The sequence below is a fragment of the Carcharhinus amblyrhynchos genome, chromosome 9, assembly GCF_965287045.1.
Source record: "Carcharhinus amblyrhynchos chromosome 9, sCarAmb.v2.hapA, whole genome shotgun sequence".
NCBI lineage: Eukaryota > Metazoa > Chordata > Chondrichthyes > Carcharhiniformes > Carcharhinidae > Carcharhinus > Carcharhinus amblyrhynchos.
Window position 1 is genome coordinate 72,584,756 of NC_137332.1, and position 16,301 is coordinate 72,601,056.

Sequence of the window (16,301 nt, forward strand, 5' to 3'; positions counted from 1 at the left end):
TGGAGAGATGGAATACAAGGACTGAAAAAGGAGAATCTATAAAGAGGGAGGGTATTTTAAAACTTCTGAATTACTGAAATTTCCAAGGAACAAGTCATCAACATATTCTACTAAAAGTGACGATCCAGGTCATTGATAATCTCCCAAGAAATATCACTCACCATTGGAGAATATGCTGAAGAATAACTAAAGGTCAAGTGCAGAAAAGAAACAAAGCAGGCAGTCAGGAGGGACTCTGATGTACAAGCAGAGCTGCATTGCTTTGTTGCTATTGGTGGAGTAGTTTGTTAGATTTTGATCCAAAGTGCTGTTTTTGTGGACTACACACTTGAAGTTGTTATGGTCACAACAGCCCGTGTGTTAACTTTACCATAAAAATCAGCCTGCGCTATCAAAGATGTTTCAAACTTAAATTCATGATATTGGTTATTACTGTGACGTGGATCTGCCTCTGTACATATTTAATAAAATCAATGCAAAAGAAGCTCGTATTTCATATGAACAAAATCAGTTTGCATTCCATGCAGTTAATTATAAATCTTCTGGCATCTGATGGCTTTATAAACAACATGGGTTGAATTTTGTTGAGACTGAAGTCTCACCTGCAGATCTGAAACTTTGACCAGTGCTGTAATCTGGGGTTGCATATTGCAGGCAGAAGCCAATTATGAGGCTGTCACCTTAAATACATTCAAATTAAGGACGATAGCTTGTTCCCAAGAGGTGTGTTAGCTCAATCAGATATTATGTGCCCATGAAGAAAGGCATGCTGCGTTTGGGCAGGCAGAACCAGTGATCAGGTTAGGTGTTGGTGAGCACCCTTGTATCCCATTGATGGTCAAAGTACAAAGTACAAAGAACTCCCACAATATGTTTTGTGAGAAATGCCTCTGTCACCTTTTTCTGGGGTCCTTCTTGAGCGTAAGCGTACGAAGTGCAGGGCTCTTCACTTTCCAAACTGCTGGAATCTGATGAAACGCTGACCGACTTGATGCTCTCTGCTGAATTCCCACTCTCGGGGGGTTTAGGCTGGTCGGAGCACTTAGTTGAAGTGCCATTCTCATTAACATCTCCTCCTAGAAATAGGCTGCACAAAGGAAAAGGATCGGTCAGTAAAAATACTAAAAGACTATTAAAAGTCATTGCATTCTACAGAAAGAGTTTACAGCTGATTAAAATGGCACTTGGTTACCCAACAATGGCCCAATACATGGACATATTTTGAAGTAGTGGTACATACTCTTTCCCACCCCATGGTTGATTATGCAACTTATTGAAATAAGAACAGATGAATGGCATGTTGCAGTGGTCACTGCTGCCTCAGCACTGTTGACACTGACAGTGGTGGCAGGGCATACATCAGAGAATTCTGGCCTGAGTTGTCCTTTGAAACCTAGAAAAATTCTTCCAAACAGGGTTGACTTGTATGGTAAAGCTAAAGGTGAACAGTGCGGCCTCAGTGGTCACCTTCTTTGTCATTAACCACATGGGGTCTACTACATTATAAACCTGCATAAAATCTTCACAACACAGCCCATATTGCCTGTCTGATTTCTTGTGCAGCACTATATGTATCGGAGGGAGAAAAAATGCATTTATTAGGTGAAAAATTGAGGCCACTAATATAAGCATAGCACAATAGGACTGAAAGTACAAGCGTTATGGAAAAACCATGACTTCTGAAGCCAGAAAATAGGGTTGTCTTATATGCAATGTACAGCAAAGGGCTTGTTTTGTCATATTTAAACAATAGATTTTGGATGGAGAGCAAAACAGAATCCAGTCACTGAAGCTGACAAATCTCAGTGTAGAATACCCAGGAATTGCCTGTCACCCTATGTTCTCCATTGGTTCTGCAAGATTGCAGTGTTATCTATATGCAAATTAGTGAACTTCATACTATTAGTCTGTGCAAAAACTCCTGAAAAGTTTATTTGTTGAATGAGTTTTTTTTAATGATAATCTCAATAATTACTGCTAAATATCCTCAGACCCCAAAAAGCTGGTTATTTTTTGCAGAATGTCTGGTTTCGTGTGGGGGGTGGTGGTGGTGGGGAGAGAGGAGTTTGCAGTGTGGATCTGATGCATAATTAATTCCTCACTGAGATGGAGGTAGGAGAATTGCTCCCTGAAGTCCCTGGGCAGTAGTTGCTTCCTGCGGAGATCTTCCCTCTTTTGCTGGAAAAATCCATGAGGTTTTTTGTTTTGTGTGTTCAGATGACACTGCAGCCTAGACTTTTCAGTGTATTATTCCAACCCTGCTATTACTCTCTTGTGTGAAAATCTGGTATTAAATATTTAGTGCACAAAATTTCCCAATGTGTACTTAATAAAATTCATCTTTCAGAAAAAAATAAGGGCAAATCACTTACTTGATAGAAACTGCACAAAAAACTTTTACGAGGATGTACACAGGAACTTGCATTTACATCCCATCTTTATGGTGGTTAAATGTTTCAAAGCACTTCATTGCAGTCGGGCAGATGACAGATAAGATTTCTGGAGGCTCATGGTGGGCACACACAGAACAATTTAGGATGAAGGATCTAACATGCCGAGGAGTCTTTTGCCAATTGTTATGTGGAGGGGAGGATGGAATTCAAAGATGATCAGAAACAAATCAGCAGAATCTCTGTACAGGTCCCCCAGGGCCAGAGAAAATTACAGAGCTAGGTACGGGCAAAGGAACAGAAGGATTCCGGGAAGTAGGATAGGAAACCAGTGGAGGTTGGTGAGAGTATGATTCAAAAGGAATCAGAAAACAAGCAACAGATTTTGAATGAGATAAAGTTCAGGGATCACATAGTACAAGGGGTTAAGGCATCTGAAAAAGTGACAAAAGCATGAATGAGGACTTCAGTGGTAGAGGAGGTACATTTTACATGTAATGTTGGTGACAGTTGTAGTGATGCACAACATGTGTAAATATAAAACTTGGAACAGACTCAAGCCAAATGGTCTCCTTCTGTACCATAAGTGGCTAACTCAAAATGAGCCTTAATGCCCGGTGTCCTCATATTTGCAATTACAAAAGCCAGGGCTATATTTCCTTGTATTTATACAATCAAATGATTCGATCAAAGTTTAAAGGGGAACTGTGAGGTAGACAAAGTAGTATTTTTGTTGGCTGAAGAAGTTCAGACTGCCTAAAAATTAGAGTCAGATCTGTCAGGAGTGAAATTAGGAAACACTTTCATATGGAAAGGAAGACAAAATTTGGAAATCTCATTCAAACAGAGACATAGAAGATAGGAGCAGGAAGAGGCCATTTGGCCCTTCATGCCTGCTCTGCCATTCATCACAATCATGGCTGATCAACCTAATCCTTTTTTCTCCCCATAAGCTTTGACCCCACTCATCTCAAAATGAGGGTTGATGCTGGATCATGCCAAAGGTGAGGGGGGTGGGGGAGGGAAGAGTTTGATCACAAATCAGCAATGACCTTACTAAACAGCAGAACTCAGGCTCAAGTAGTTAATTGCTTAATTGTAGCGGATCCTATAGTTTAATGTCTAGGAGGTGAAACTGGGTTCTGTGATATTGTGGATCTGAGTTCAACCTGAATTAGCAGTGGATCAGCATGATGGGAGTCACAGTTGAAGTGCAGGATGTAGACAGTCAGATGTAGTCAAGCTTTAAGAGGCTCCCTCTCATCTGTGAACTCATGTCAAATAAGCAATTAGACTGTATAGTCAGTGTCACACTGTAGAAAACATGGCAGTGTACAGGATCCCAAGGACATCAATTAATATCGTTTATGTTGGAGGAAGGATATATGTTGATAAAAAGTCCTCAGCTGCTCATTGAAGAGTACCATTGGATCCTTCACATTTGAGAGAGTAGATGGGGACCTCCTGTGTAAAAGTCTCATCTGAAACTGCACTTCTGACAGAGCAGCACCTTGTCGAGCATTGCACTGAGAAAAATCAGCGAGATTATACGCTTAAATCTTTTGAATGAAACTTGAATTTAGTTCTCTGACTGGGCTGAGTCAAGGCTAACAAATAAGCCACATGAACGCAATTAATTTTAATAGGAATCAATGCCATCTGCCATTAGACAATCAGAGAAATAAAATTGTCACTATAAGTAGCATGTTCTTACTAGAGCCAGATGAAGCAGAACAAAAATGAGACCCATTCCTAAAAGGTTCCAAATGCAATATTGTGAAAAGCTCAACGACAACAGTTATGGCAGTGTTCTGGCATGATAGGACCAAATAGGCAAAACACAAAACATCTAACTGACAGTTAATGCTGTTGCACAAAACTGTTGGCAAATGTAGTGGGCCATGTTCAGTATGTCATTAGTTAAAGAAAGCAACAGCCAAAATTGTTCAGAACTTCTGAACAGGCACTCACAGCATTAGTCAATAATTTGCTTCAAGGATCTGCAACAGTGGGAATAACTGAATATGCCCATTGGCTGCTCCAATTTTTCATTCCCTGCAGCTTGGTCCATGGAAATAAGTATAAATACCAAAATAGCTGCTGTGTGACACAGATGGCTGGATGCAAACAAAAATGATTTAGCACTACAGGTGCCTGGAGTTGACAATAGGCATTAAGTATTATAGGGGAAGCAAGAAAAGACAGTTTAGAACCTGTGACATCAAATAAAGAGTGTTCATTCTGGTTCTTGGAGCGTGACAACAACTAAGCTACAATAACCAACATAATACAGGCATCAAAGGCTCAATAGCCGAATTTGCAGATGACACAAAAATAGGTGTGACAGTAAATTGCAATGAGGAAGAAAGAACCTTAAATGGTTACAGATGGGTTAGGAGAGTGGGCTAAAATGTGGCACATGGAGTTGAATGTGTACAAGTGCGAGGTCGTGCATTTTGGTCAGAAAAACGGGAAGGTGACCTATTACCTAAATGGGGAGAGACTTCAGGGTGCTCTGATGCAGAGAGATCTGGGATATCCCATTCATGAATCACAGAAAATTAGCATGCAGGTACAGCAGATAATAAAGAAAGCAAATGGAATGTTGCCATTTATAGCTAAAGGAATAGAATAAAGATAAGGAAGTGTTGTTGCAACTATACAAGGCATTGGTGAAACTGCACCTGGAGTACTCTGCACTGTTTTGGTCTCCTTATTGGAGGAAAAATGTAGTGGCATTGGAGGCAGTTCAGAGGTTGTTCACTAGATCGATTCTAGAGACGAGGGGCTTGCTGAATGAAGAGAGATTAAACAGTTTAGGCCTATACTCTCTGGAATTTAGAAGAATGAGGAGAGGTTGAGAGGAATGAGGGGAGGTCAAGAGGAAGGGCTAGATGGCCTACTCCTGCTCCTATTTCTTATGTTCTTATGTATACAAGATGATAAAAGGTTTGGATAAAGTAGATATGGAAGAGATGCTTCCTCTTGTGGGGCATTCTAGGATGAGAGGTTACAGTCTTAGGATAAGAGGTAGCAAATTTAAAACAGTTGAAGAGAAACTACTTCTCACAAAGGGTTGTGAATCTGTGGAATTTGCTACCCCAAAGTGCAGTGAATGCTGGGACAGTGAGTAAATTTGAGGAGTTAGACAGATTTTTAATTGGCGATGGGTTGAAGGGTAATTGAACGGCGGAGCAGACTCAATGGGCCGAAGAGTCTAATTCTGCTCCTATATCTTATGAACTTATAACATGCAACTAAAGCCAACCCAATTATATTGAATGATGATATACCAGGCAATCAATATATGTTTCTCTGCCTCGACTTCAATATTCTCTATGACCAAAACAATCACAATTTGCAATACAGACAATTTGCAAGGTACAACACAGTAGTAAGGAATGATTCTCCCTCAACCTCCACATTGTTTAGTCCTTGCCCATGCGGAGATAAATAAAAGATGGTGCTTTACTGCGACAGGGACAATCTGAGAACATAATATCTTTGTAATCTTGATGCACACACACTTGCATGTTAATTTGTACATTTGATCTTCAAACATGAATCACCAGTGATAGAGTTGCAGATTGATTTGTTTTGCTGTTTGCTGATCCGCATAACAGCAAACTTTAAAGAACATGGAATGTAGATTGGATTTGCATTCAAATAATCAACTAAATTCAGTTTTTATTATGTAGGCACACAACTATGCTCAAAGCCGTTTCATTTTAATCCATTTTTGAGATTCCTCCTCTCAGTGCAAATTTGAAAAGGTCTAGCCATTTATACACTGGCTTTCATTTGATACATAGGAATTGCTAGGCAAGACTATCTGGTCCAATCAAATGATACAATGATAATGAAGTCATTGATTAGTCATTAGCAATCAGCCTCTGTCAATTAATCGACAACAGATATAGGCTCGAGGCGAAAACAACCCCCAACGGTTATCACATTATCTCAAACTAAATTTTATCAACCACCGAATCTTCACACTCCAGTATAACAATATTGGCCACAAATTAAAATATACATTCATGGTGTAGCTGATGCACATCATGTCTGTCTATTGGTGCTTATTACAAAGAAAGCAACCAGATGAGATACCTTCTCTGTTTATGATACTTACAGGCTGAAGCATTTCGCTATACGCTTTCTGGGTTTTGGTGATGTGGATCTAACATCAGGAGTTGCCTCTGGCTCACAGGACACACGATAGCTGCAGGATGGCAGATAAACATATTTCATACAAGGTCCATTTAAAAAAAGTGATGTCTTTGCTTAATATTCAATATTCATTAACTTAATATTTTGAAAAACTTATTTGTACAAACAAAATAATTGCACAAATGATTAATTTGCTTCCAAAAGGCACTTATTTTCAGGCAGGAGAACACTGCACTTTGATTAATGATTAACTGCTGGTTCTCACTACTGGAACTGCAGTCTTTTGTACTGCATGAAATGCAGATGGAAATGAATTTAACTTCATGTGTCAGACATTCTTAGAAGATAGCCACCATTACCATCGTAGCCTTTTTGTGGGACACACTGAAGGGAACAAAATCTTCCAACCTGAACATGAGGTACAGGAAAATAAAGCAATAGTAAGTGCACTAGTTAGCATTAGGCTGCAAAATCGCCAGCAGTTCCTGGCCTTATCTGTATTTTCACATGAAGGTAAAGTCGACATAGTCCCAGATGACCAAAGACTACTTTCCCCTTGGATGGAGAGTATTGACTGGTGGTGATTTAACCAGAGGATTACCACACCTCCGGCAACAGGCAAGGTTGAGAAGGCAAGGACTTCATTACTGACCTCAGCTAATATCGGAATTGGACCTGATCTGTTGCTGTTGCTCTGCATCACTAACCAGCCATCTAGCCAACTGAGTTAAACTGACCCATGAGTGCACACAGCTGATGGTGGGCAGCTACTCATTGTTAATGCAAGGAGTTGGTCCATCATTCACTGAGTGACTAACACTCATGTGCTAGGAGTACAGATACCAAAATGAGGAGCAGATCTTGTTGACTGGCAATGATGGGAACAGACAAAACATTAAAAGGGCAAAAGTTTGTGCTGCCAATGTTTCGAGTGCAATCTTCCCAAAATCAACCAATCCATTCCAGAAAGGAAAATAGTAAAAGCTTCCCCCACCCACAAAATGGCCATACTCCCAGCTCAAATGAATCATTCCAGGTAATGGCTCAGCAGGTCTGTCTGCAGCCTGAGGTGGTGTAAAAGGTGCAAGAATATTTAAGCTCATTTTTTGTTCATTTACTAAGAAGCCAACTGTTGCAATTCAATGCAACTATATAAAAGCTTTCTACAAGTCCATTTCAATTATTTCAAATCCCAGGAAGAGGATGAGATATTGATTAAACTTTGGGGTTTTTGAGATAATTAATAAAACAGCAGTACATCAAGGAATACTTTGAGGCAAATATTTTGTATAAATTTAAACAAAAAAATCACTTTCCAAAATGCTGGCCAATTGTGTGCGATAAAAGTCAGTGGTGCACAAACATGTTTGAGCAGAAACTTCAGAAAGTAGCACAGTTTACATCTGGACCAGCAGATGTGTTCAAAGTAGAAACTCAAAACATGGTTTCTGAATCAGGGTCTCATTTTTTCCTATAACTATTGGCTTATTCGTTTGGTGCATGTTACTATATACTGATATAAAGACATGAATATGATAGCAGTGTTTGTGCATCTACCCAAAATGATTTGGTTGAGTGAGTGGAAAAACTGGCAAATGGAATTGAACCTGAAGTGCAAGTTGATGCAAGGGAATAGGAAATAAACGGGAGGGGTAGATGAAATGCAATACCTCGGAGTCCATCCCACGGGTCGCTGAAGATGGCAATACAGATGGTTATGATACAGAAGGCATATGGAATATTTCTGTTATTGGACAAGATATAGATTGCAAAAGCAGGGATGTAATGCTGGAACCCATATAAAACACCAGTTAGGCCACAACTCGAATTATGTACCGTCCTGGCTGCCATGTTACAGGAACAACATAATTCCTCTGGAGTAGAGGAGATTTACAAGAATGTTGTCAGAGCTTGAAAATTGAGGCTATGAGGAAAGCCCAGCTCCCCCTAACGGAGAGGTCAATTACCAGGGGGCACAGATTTAAGGTGATTGATAGATGGACTTCTCCACCTAGAGCATGGTGAGTGTCTGAATTCTTTTTGGTAGAGGCAGATACTTTCAGGTTATAAGCCTGGTACCTTTTTAAATTAGTTAGGCTACGGACCAGTTGCTAAAATGTGGGATTAGAACAGGCGGCTATTTTTTTAAAAAATCTTTGAGCAGGCACAAACAAGATGGGCTGAATGAACTTGTGTGCTGTATGGTTCCCATCACAAAAATATTTATAACAGGGAACTGTCAAGCTCACTAATGGTGGAAGATTATACAATCATTGATGGTTTGATCAGCACATGGTTGCAATACCCTCTTACCTTTCTTTGTCAGTCAAGTATTGTTGACCGTGAAAGCATTTTAAAAACTTCTGGACTGGATTGATGCTGTAATTGTTGCAAGCAGACTGTAACAGTTTAATTTGTGCTATTACCTCAAATTCCTAAAAAGAACATGGAAAGAAACATTGGAAGTTGAGATTTAAAGCTACTATAATTGCTGCTGCTTTACCGGAGTCATTGATTTTAGAATAGTGCCAAAACTATTTTAAAACATTTTGTTTGCTAGATTTGATGCATAGTGAAACTGTGCGTGCCTTTTATATGCTCTGTTTGAGACCAGTACTTTCTACTCACCTGACGAAGGGGCAAACCCCAAAAACTTGTGGGTTTACTGTCAAATAAACTGGTTGGACTTTAACCTGGTGTTGTGAGACTTCTTACTCAAATTAACAGCACAGACATAGGCTATTTGGCCCAACTGGTTGTGCGCTGGCATTTATGCCTCTCCTGTCTTCATCAGACTGCAAACATTCTCTTATTCCTTTTCCATGCATTTAGCTTTCTCGGAAAGGCAACCATGTCAAGTTCCTCCTTCATCCAATTTTTAGTGACTTTTATGTTTCAGACCTGGAGTTTTGGATTTCTGCTTCCAAACCCAATAACAGAGGCAAGCTCCCCATCCCCCCCAAATACAACTGTCGAAGTTTTGCTTGGTGCAATAATTTATACTAACCTTCCGTCTCTTCTCAAAGTTGATCAAACCATTCTATATGAGACAAACAAGAACAGCAAAAATTAATTTGACTTGTCGAACAGTCAGATCACACTACAAGATTGTGAACTTGAAAGGATACTTAGGAGTGAAATCCAAGTCCTGTAAACCTGGCTCCAAATTAAAATGTAGCTGTGTACAACACAAATAAATGCATTGCACTGACAGGTCATTATTTTGCAAAATTATACAGAATCCTCTCCTACAGTCAAATTTGTAAACACCAAGTTTATTATACAAGTAGGCAAGCTAGGGGAGATAGTGGCAAGCGCTGCTGTCTCATAGCACCAGGGACCTGGGTTTAATTCCTGGCTTGGGTCACTGTGGGGAGTCTGCATGTTCTCCCCCTCTCTGCATGGGTCTCCTCCAGGTGCTCTGGTTTTCTCCCAGAGTCTGAAAGACATGCTGGTTAGCTGCTTGGGTCAAGTTAAATTCTCCCTCAGTGGAACCGAACAGGTGCCAGAGTGTGGCGATTGGGGGATTTTCACAGTAACTTTATTGCCGTATTATCGTAAGCCTATTTGTGACATTAATAAACTTAAGTTTAGAATGCAATGGAAAACAATGTCCAATTAACAGAATCTTACCTGCGCAAATAAAAAGTGTGCAATTTATATAACATTTTTAGGCTACAAAATAAATCGGGCTACACACAACTGGCTGCTTTGTGAATAAGCTGCATGCAAATCACCAAGTGACTGATCCATAGTACAAAGCATCAAAATCAAAGCCGTGCATGTACTGTCTTTAATGTGCTTCATTCATTCGTCTCACTAATTCTTTCATTGTCATTTTGATTCCCATCTCCAAGCAACTTGCACTACAACTGTAATCATAGCAAAGAAAAAATCTCAACATGTTGTAAAGGAGGCTGGCTAGAGTGAATGTTCGACCCTTAGAGGATGAGAGGGGGGACTTAGTGGTGGGAGATGAGGAAATGGCTGAGGCCTTAAATAAGTTTTTTGCCTCGGTCTTCACGGAGGAGGACGCGAATAGTTTGCCGGATATTAAAGATAGAAGGACGGTAGGAGTTAAGGCCTGAATGCGATTACTGTCACTAGAGAGATAGTGCTTGATAGACTAACGGGACTGATGGTGGACAAGTCCCCAGGACTGGATGGAATGCATCCCAAAGTTCTGAAGGAAATGGCAGAGGTGATAGTGGGTGCCTTAGTGATTATTTACCAAAATTTGCTGGATTCCGGGGAAGTGCTGGAAGATTGGAAAACGGCGAATGTTACGCCGCTATTTAAAAAAGGTAGCAGACAAAAGGCAGGGAATTATAGGCCGGTTAGTTTAACGTCTGTAATTGGAAAAATGCTTGAATCCGTCATCAAAGAAGAAATAGCAAGGCACCTGGAAAGGAGTGGTTTGATAGAGCAGACGCAGCACGGATTCGTTAAGGGAAAGTCATGTTTGATGAATTTATTGGATTTCTATGAGGATGTGACTAGTGAGGTAGACAGAGGGTAACCAGTGGATGTGGTGTTTCAAAAGGCGTTTGATAAGGTGCCTCACAAAAAGTTGCTTCAGAAGGTTAGGGTGCATGGAGTTGGGGGTAAGGTGTTAGCGTGGATAGAGGACTGGTTGTCTAATAGGAGGCAGAGAGTTGGTATCAATGGGTGCTATTCTGATTGGCGGTTGGTGACTAGTGCAGTGCCGCAGGGATCGGTGCTGGGGCCTCAGCTATTTACCATTTATATAGATGATCTGGAGGAGGGGGCTGAGTGTAGGGTGACGAAATTTGCTGATGACATGAAGATGAGTGGAAAAGCAAATTGCGCGGAGGGTGTGGAAAGGCTGCAGAGGGATCTGGATAGGCTGAGCGAGTGGGCAAGGACCTGGCAGATGGAGTACAATGTTAGCAAGTGTGAGGTTATCCACTTTGGCAGAAATAATAGTAGGAGGGATTACTATTTAAAGGGTGAAAAGCTGCAGCATGCTATGGTGCAGAGGGACCTGGGGGTCCTTGTGCATGAGTCACAAAAACCCAGTCTGCAGGTGCAGCAGGTGATCAAAGAGGCAAATGGAATGCTGGCCTTTATAGCGAGGGGGATAGAATATAAAAGCAGGGAGGTCTTGCTGCAACTGTACAGGGCACTGGTGAGGCCGCAGCTGGAGTACAGTGTGCAGTTTTGGTCGCCGCATTTGCGCAAGGATATTTTGGCCTTGGAGAGAGTGCAGAGGAGGTTCACTAGGCTGATACCGGAGATGAAGGGGTTGGACTACGAAGAGTGACTAAATACACTGGGTCTGTACTCGTTGGAGTTTAGAAGGATGAAGGGGGATCTTACAGAGACGTATAAGATAATGAAGGGGATGGATAGGGTAGAGGTAGAGAGATTCTTCCCGCTTAGAAAGGATAGCAGGACTAGAGGGCACAGCCTCAAGATAAGTGGGGGGGGGAGCAGTTTAGATCAGAGTTGAGGAGGAACTTCTTCACTCAAAGGGTGGTGAATCTCTGGAATTCTCTGCCCGTTGAAGTGGTGGAGGCTACCTCGCTAAATATATTTAAGACACGGGAAGATAGGTTTTTGACAGACAAGGGAATTAAGGGTTATGGGAAGAGAGCGGGAAAGTGGAACTGATCCACTTCAGATCAGCCATGATCTTATTGAATGGCGGGGCAGGCTCGAGGGGCTAGATGGCCTACTCCCGCTCCTATTTCTTATGTTCTTATGTAAAGAGACTTACATCAATATAATCTGGAAGAGCAGTGTCCAACATAATTAGATCAGTTAAGAAAGTCCCCAGGTAGGGCACAGTTCCCTGCATCACACCCTATAAAAGAGGAGCAAAATTGTTTAATCCATTTTAAATGCATGTCACATTTCCTAAACATACTATCCATACTTAAAACCGCTCCCTTTTGTACGTAACTAAATCAGTTTGCAACCTGAACACTTGAGTCTATTTAATTACAGATCATACCATGGGATGGAAAGCTAGAGCTGGATCTCCCATGTTGAGTTGATCAATATCAATCACTTGAAGGTTGGGAATTCTCTCACATATCAGGGGTTATAAATAGATTACCCATTCTTGCTAATGGTGAATATTTAAGTGATAAGTAATTATGTACAAAACAATAATAAAAATGTAAACAGCATTGGTCAAATACAACATTTGCCAATATTAACCCCAAATTATCACTTAATTGTAAGTGCAGGCAAAACATTATATTATCCTCCATCACTTTATTTTCTTTTTCTCCTTTGTTACCAGAAATTCATGGCTGGAACTTCTCTTCATATGGTGATCTCGAGGATAACCTTTGGTATCTTATTCTATCAAAAGGCACTGCAGTCCTTAAATAATGATCAGATATGCAGCTTTCCAGAAGGAGCTAATGGTCAGCTATCAGCAGTGCCAACTAGTTGTGTTATTTTATAGCAGAAAGAACACAAGTAACAACTAGAGTAGACCCTACAGCTCCCACCATTCAATAAGTTAATAAGTGACTGTCTTCAACTCCACTTTTTGGCTTGATTCTTATCTCCCTTGATTTCCTGAGTTCAAAATCTATTGATCTTCAACCAAGTGTCCACAGCTCTTCCGTGTATAGATTTCCTGCCAAATCCTCAACCTTGCATTTCACTGAGATTCCATCTCATTCTTCCAATCCAGTGCATTGACCTGCAAAATCTTTCACAGGATTATACATCCATCCCCAGAACTAATCCATTCAGCCTAACAGACTTGAGCTGACACTAATTACCTATTTCTGTACGGAATTTAGTTCTTTCTTCCTTATCCTAAAATAGGTGACCAAATGGGAGCCCCAATTTCTACCCTTGTGAACATCAGTATACTCAGCAGTGATTGAGTCAGAATACTGCCTTTACCCTTTAGACCATGACGAAGATTCTGCCCATACTAGCTTTGGATCATCTTAAATGTGGAACAATTTAGATCTCAAATGATACATTGGTTGTCAATACATGATTATATTTATAAACATCAGCACCGTCCCAATAATTATAGCTTTTAAAATGCAACCAGTCAAACAGCAACAGTGGCGTCCTCATTGGAAATAGAAAGGAGAAATGGTTAATAGCCTCATTTAGAGCAAAGAATTACGTAAAGATGAATCACTACTTGAATTTTGAGAATTGTTAAGTCTTGGAATGACTAGATGACACACCATTTGTTTCTGCATCTGTAGCCATTTCTGACCCCGCTTTGGTTATCTTTCACACGGCTGTCAAGGTTTGCAAACTTTAAAGTTTCTTCCTGAAGATTTAGGAAAAAAATCAATTATGAACTCTGGCCAATGTGACACCAAGTGAGATCTTAACCCCAAAGCCTCGTGTTTTTATAAATTACATAGCAAATCTGAAGGCTTGTGCTAACATGTTGGGCAAATTCCAATTTCAACCTGCGATATTTTGAAGTGAAACTGCAATTTATCCCATATTGAGAACCAAATGAACACAAAAGCTGATCATTAATGCCAGTCTCAGATTAGAACACAAATGAGAACACTTTCTGGGTGATGCACTCGAGACTGGATCGCCTGTCGACGGCAGAATTAATTGCTCGTGATTAATTTTGCGGCGTGATGTAATTGAGGGCATTTGAATCGCAAATTCTGTTTGTGATTTTGTTAGGAAGGTCTGTTTCTGATTGCCCTCGAGGTGGTGGCAAGCCATTCTCTTGACAGCTGCTAGGCCATTTCGGAGGGCAGTTGAGTTAACTATATTGCTGTGGATCTGGAGTCACATGTAGGGCAGACAAGATAAGGATAACCAATTTTCTACCCTCAAGGACATTTGTGAATAAGATGGGTTTTTACAACAATCTGATAGTTTCATGCCTATTGATTTGAATTTAAATCCCTAGTTTCTGTGGTCGGATTTGAACTCATTTCTTATATTTGCAGGTGCCACAGGCAGAGAGTTGGAGAGAAAGGAAAACCACACCTTCTTTTACAGCTCTAGTTGTCATAAAGCAGGCAAGTTTAAAAGGTCCAGCCACATTGGGAAAGACATGGAGAAGGTAAGTTTGTAAGACAAGTGGGTAGAATTGGGGAGCAGCAGGATGGGGGTTGGGTTGTCAATGGTGGGGCTCAGAGTGAATATTGTACTTTATAGTTATCCAGAAGTTAGAAGTGGTTTTAATTCTGACTTCTTCTGGGAAACGATTATAAGACAGTTGGAACCAAAGTTTGCTATTTATATTGTACTTTTGGATGGCTCCCATTGCAGGGTAATTGCAGTTTGAAATTTTTACCTAGGGTTTCTGGGTGGGGCTGGGGGGTGAGGGGAGGTGAGATTCCCCAGCAGACAGTTATGAATCTGTGGCATTCCCTGCCCAGTGAAGCAGTTGGGGCTACCTTGTTGAATGTTTGTCTTTAAGGCAAGCATAGATAGATAGATTTTTGAACAGTAAAGGAATTAAGGATTATGGGGAGGTGGAGCTGAGCCCATAAAAACATGAACCATGATTTTATTGAATGGCAGCTCAGGTTCAAGAGGCCAAATGACCTACTGCTGCTCCTTTTCAAATGTGCTTATGGATCAGGGTGCCTGACAGATTAGTCCTAACAAAAATATTACACAGTCCTCTTCGAATTCAGAAGACAAATGCTTTGACTACCTCCAAAATTGATTAGGAATTAAGCAACAACCCATGCTTGACTATTTTCTGCTCTGTACACAATGAAGCATGTGGGATAATTTGGCACCTCGAAATTTATAATGTAACTAATCACTTTATCAGTTGGAGAAATTAAGCATATTAATCTATGAGCACAAACCATGAGCACAAACATTAGGAGAGTTCGCTGAAATTTTGATTCAAAATAAAGCTTTTCAGAACATTCCTCAAGTTAGAGAGAAGCAGGGAGAAACAAGTCAAGGATGAGGTACAAAGTTGGACTTAAGGCTAGTCAGAAGTGGGGTGTTGGAAGTATCCAATCAAATGTAAAGATTAAAAATTGCAAGGACACTGGGACTAAGTTGATGTGGGACACAAGATGCTGCAAAGAAACAAGTGGTCTTGGTGATGGAGTTCATGTAGGATATAGATCTAGATAAAACAGAAAGCCAAAGTTTTTCCACTGTCCAGTTCAGTCTGAGCAAAGGAGGGAGCTTACGGCAGGAGCGAGAAACAATGGCTTCCTGATACCCAAGTGATGATAAATATGCCAGGATGTACTATTGTATGTACAGATGACATTGGAGTGCCTTAATATTTTTTAAAACAGCACGAGACAAACTGAACACTTCCTGCAACCCACAAGTTACGAATTTTGGGATTGTACCTTCTTCTTGACTAATATGTTGACCATTCAGCCCAATTATTCAACTGAAAATATGCAGGAAAATATACAGGGAGAAGCAAAATCAGGTTTAGGCCTCCTGCATGTCATTTACTAGGCCAATCAGCTTAATCAAGTAAAAAACAACTTTGGAAGCACTTCAAGATAAAATCTGTATCTAATTTGGGGGGTACAGTCCCCCAGAGATGGACAAATGCTTTATGAGATCACCATTTTCTTCAAAACACAAGTATCAGTGTTGATTGTTACAATATTAGCATAGATTTACTGCCTCCCACCCTATTGGACACTAATTCAAATCAAAGAAGACATGTTTGAAAGGGAGTGCCTGAAAGTGGGGAAATAAAAATGCTCCTCATGGAGCCAAGCACTAAAAACAGGCACGGTGGTGAAAAGGGCAGAAGGAGAAGAATGT

General features: G+C 40.5%; 1 protein-coding gene across 1 annotated transcript in view; it reads right to left on the reverse strand.

Moving 5' to 3' along the window:
• LOC145347937 (ral guanine nucleotide dissociation stimulator-like 1) overlaps positions 1-16,301 on the reverse strand; it is a 105,092-nt gene that overhangs the window by 7,607 nt on the left and 81,184 nt on the right. The window contains 7 exon segments of the mRNA XM_080195925.1: positions 898-1,087; positions 6,520-6,609; positions 8,871-8,992; positions 9,565-9,597; positions 12,298-12,384; positions 13,748-13,788; positions 13,791-13,836. Of these exon segments, the coding sequence (XP_080052051.1) occupies positions 898-1,087; positions 6,520-6,609; positions 8,871-8,992; positions 9,565-9,597; positions 12,298-12,384; positions 13,748-13,788; positions 13,791-13,836 (609 nt within the window).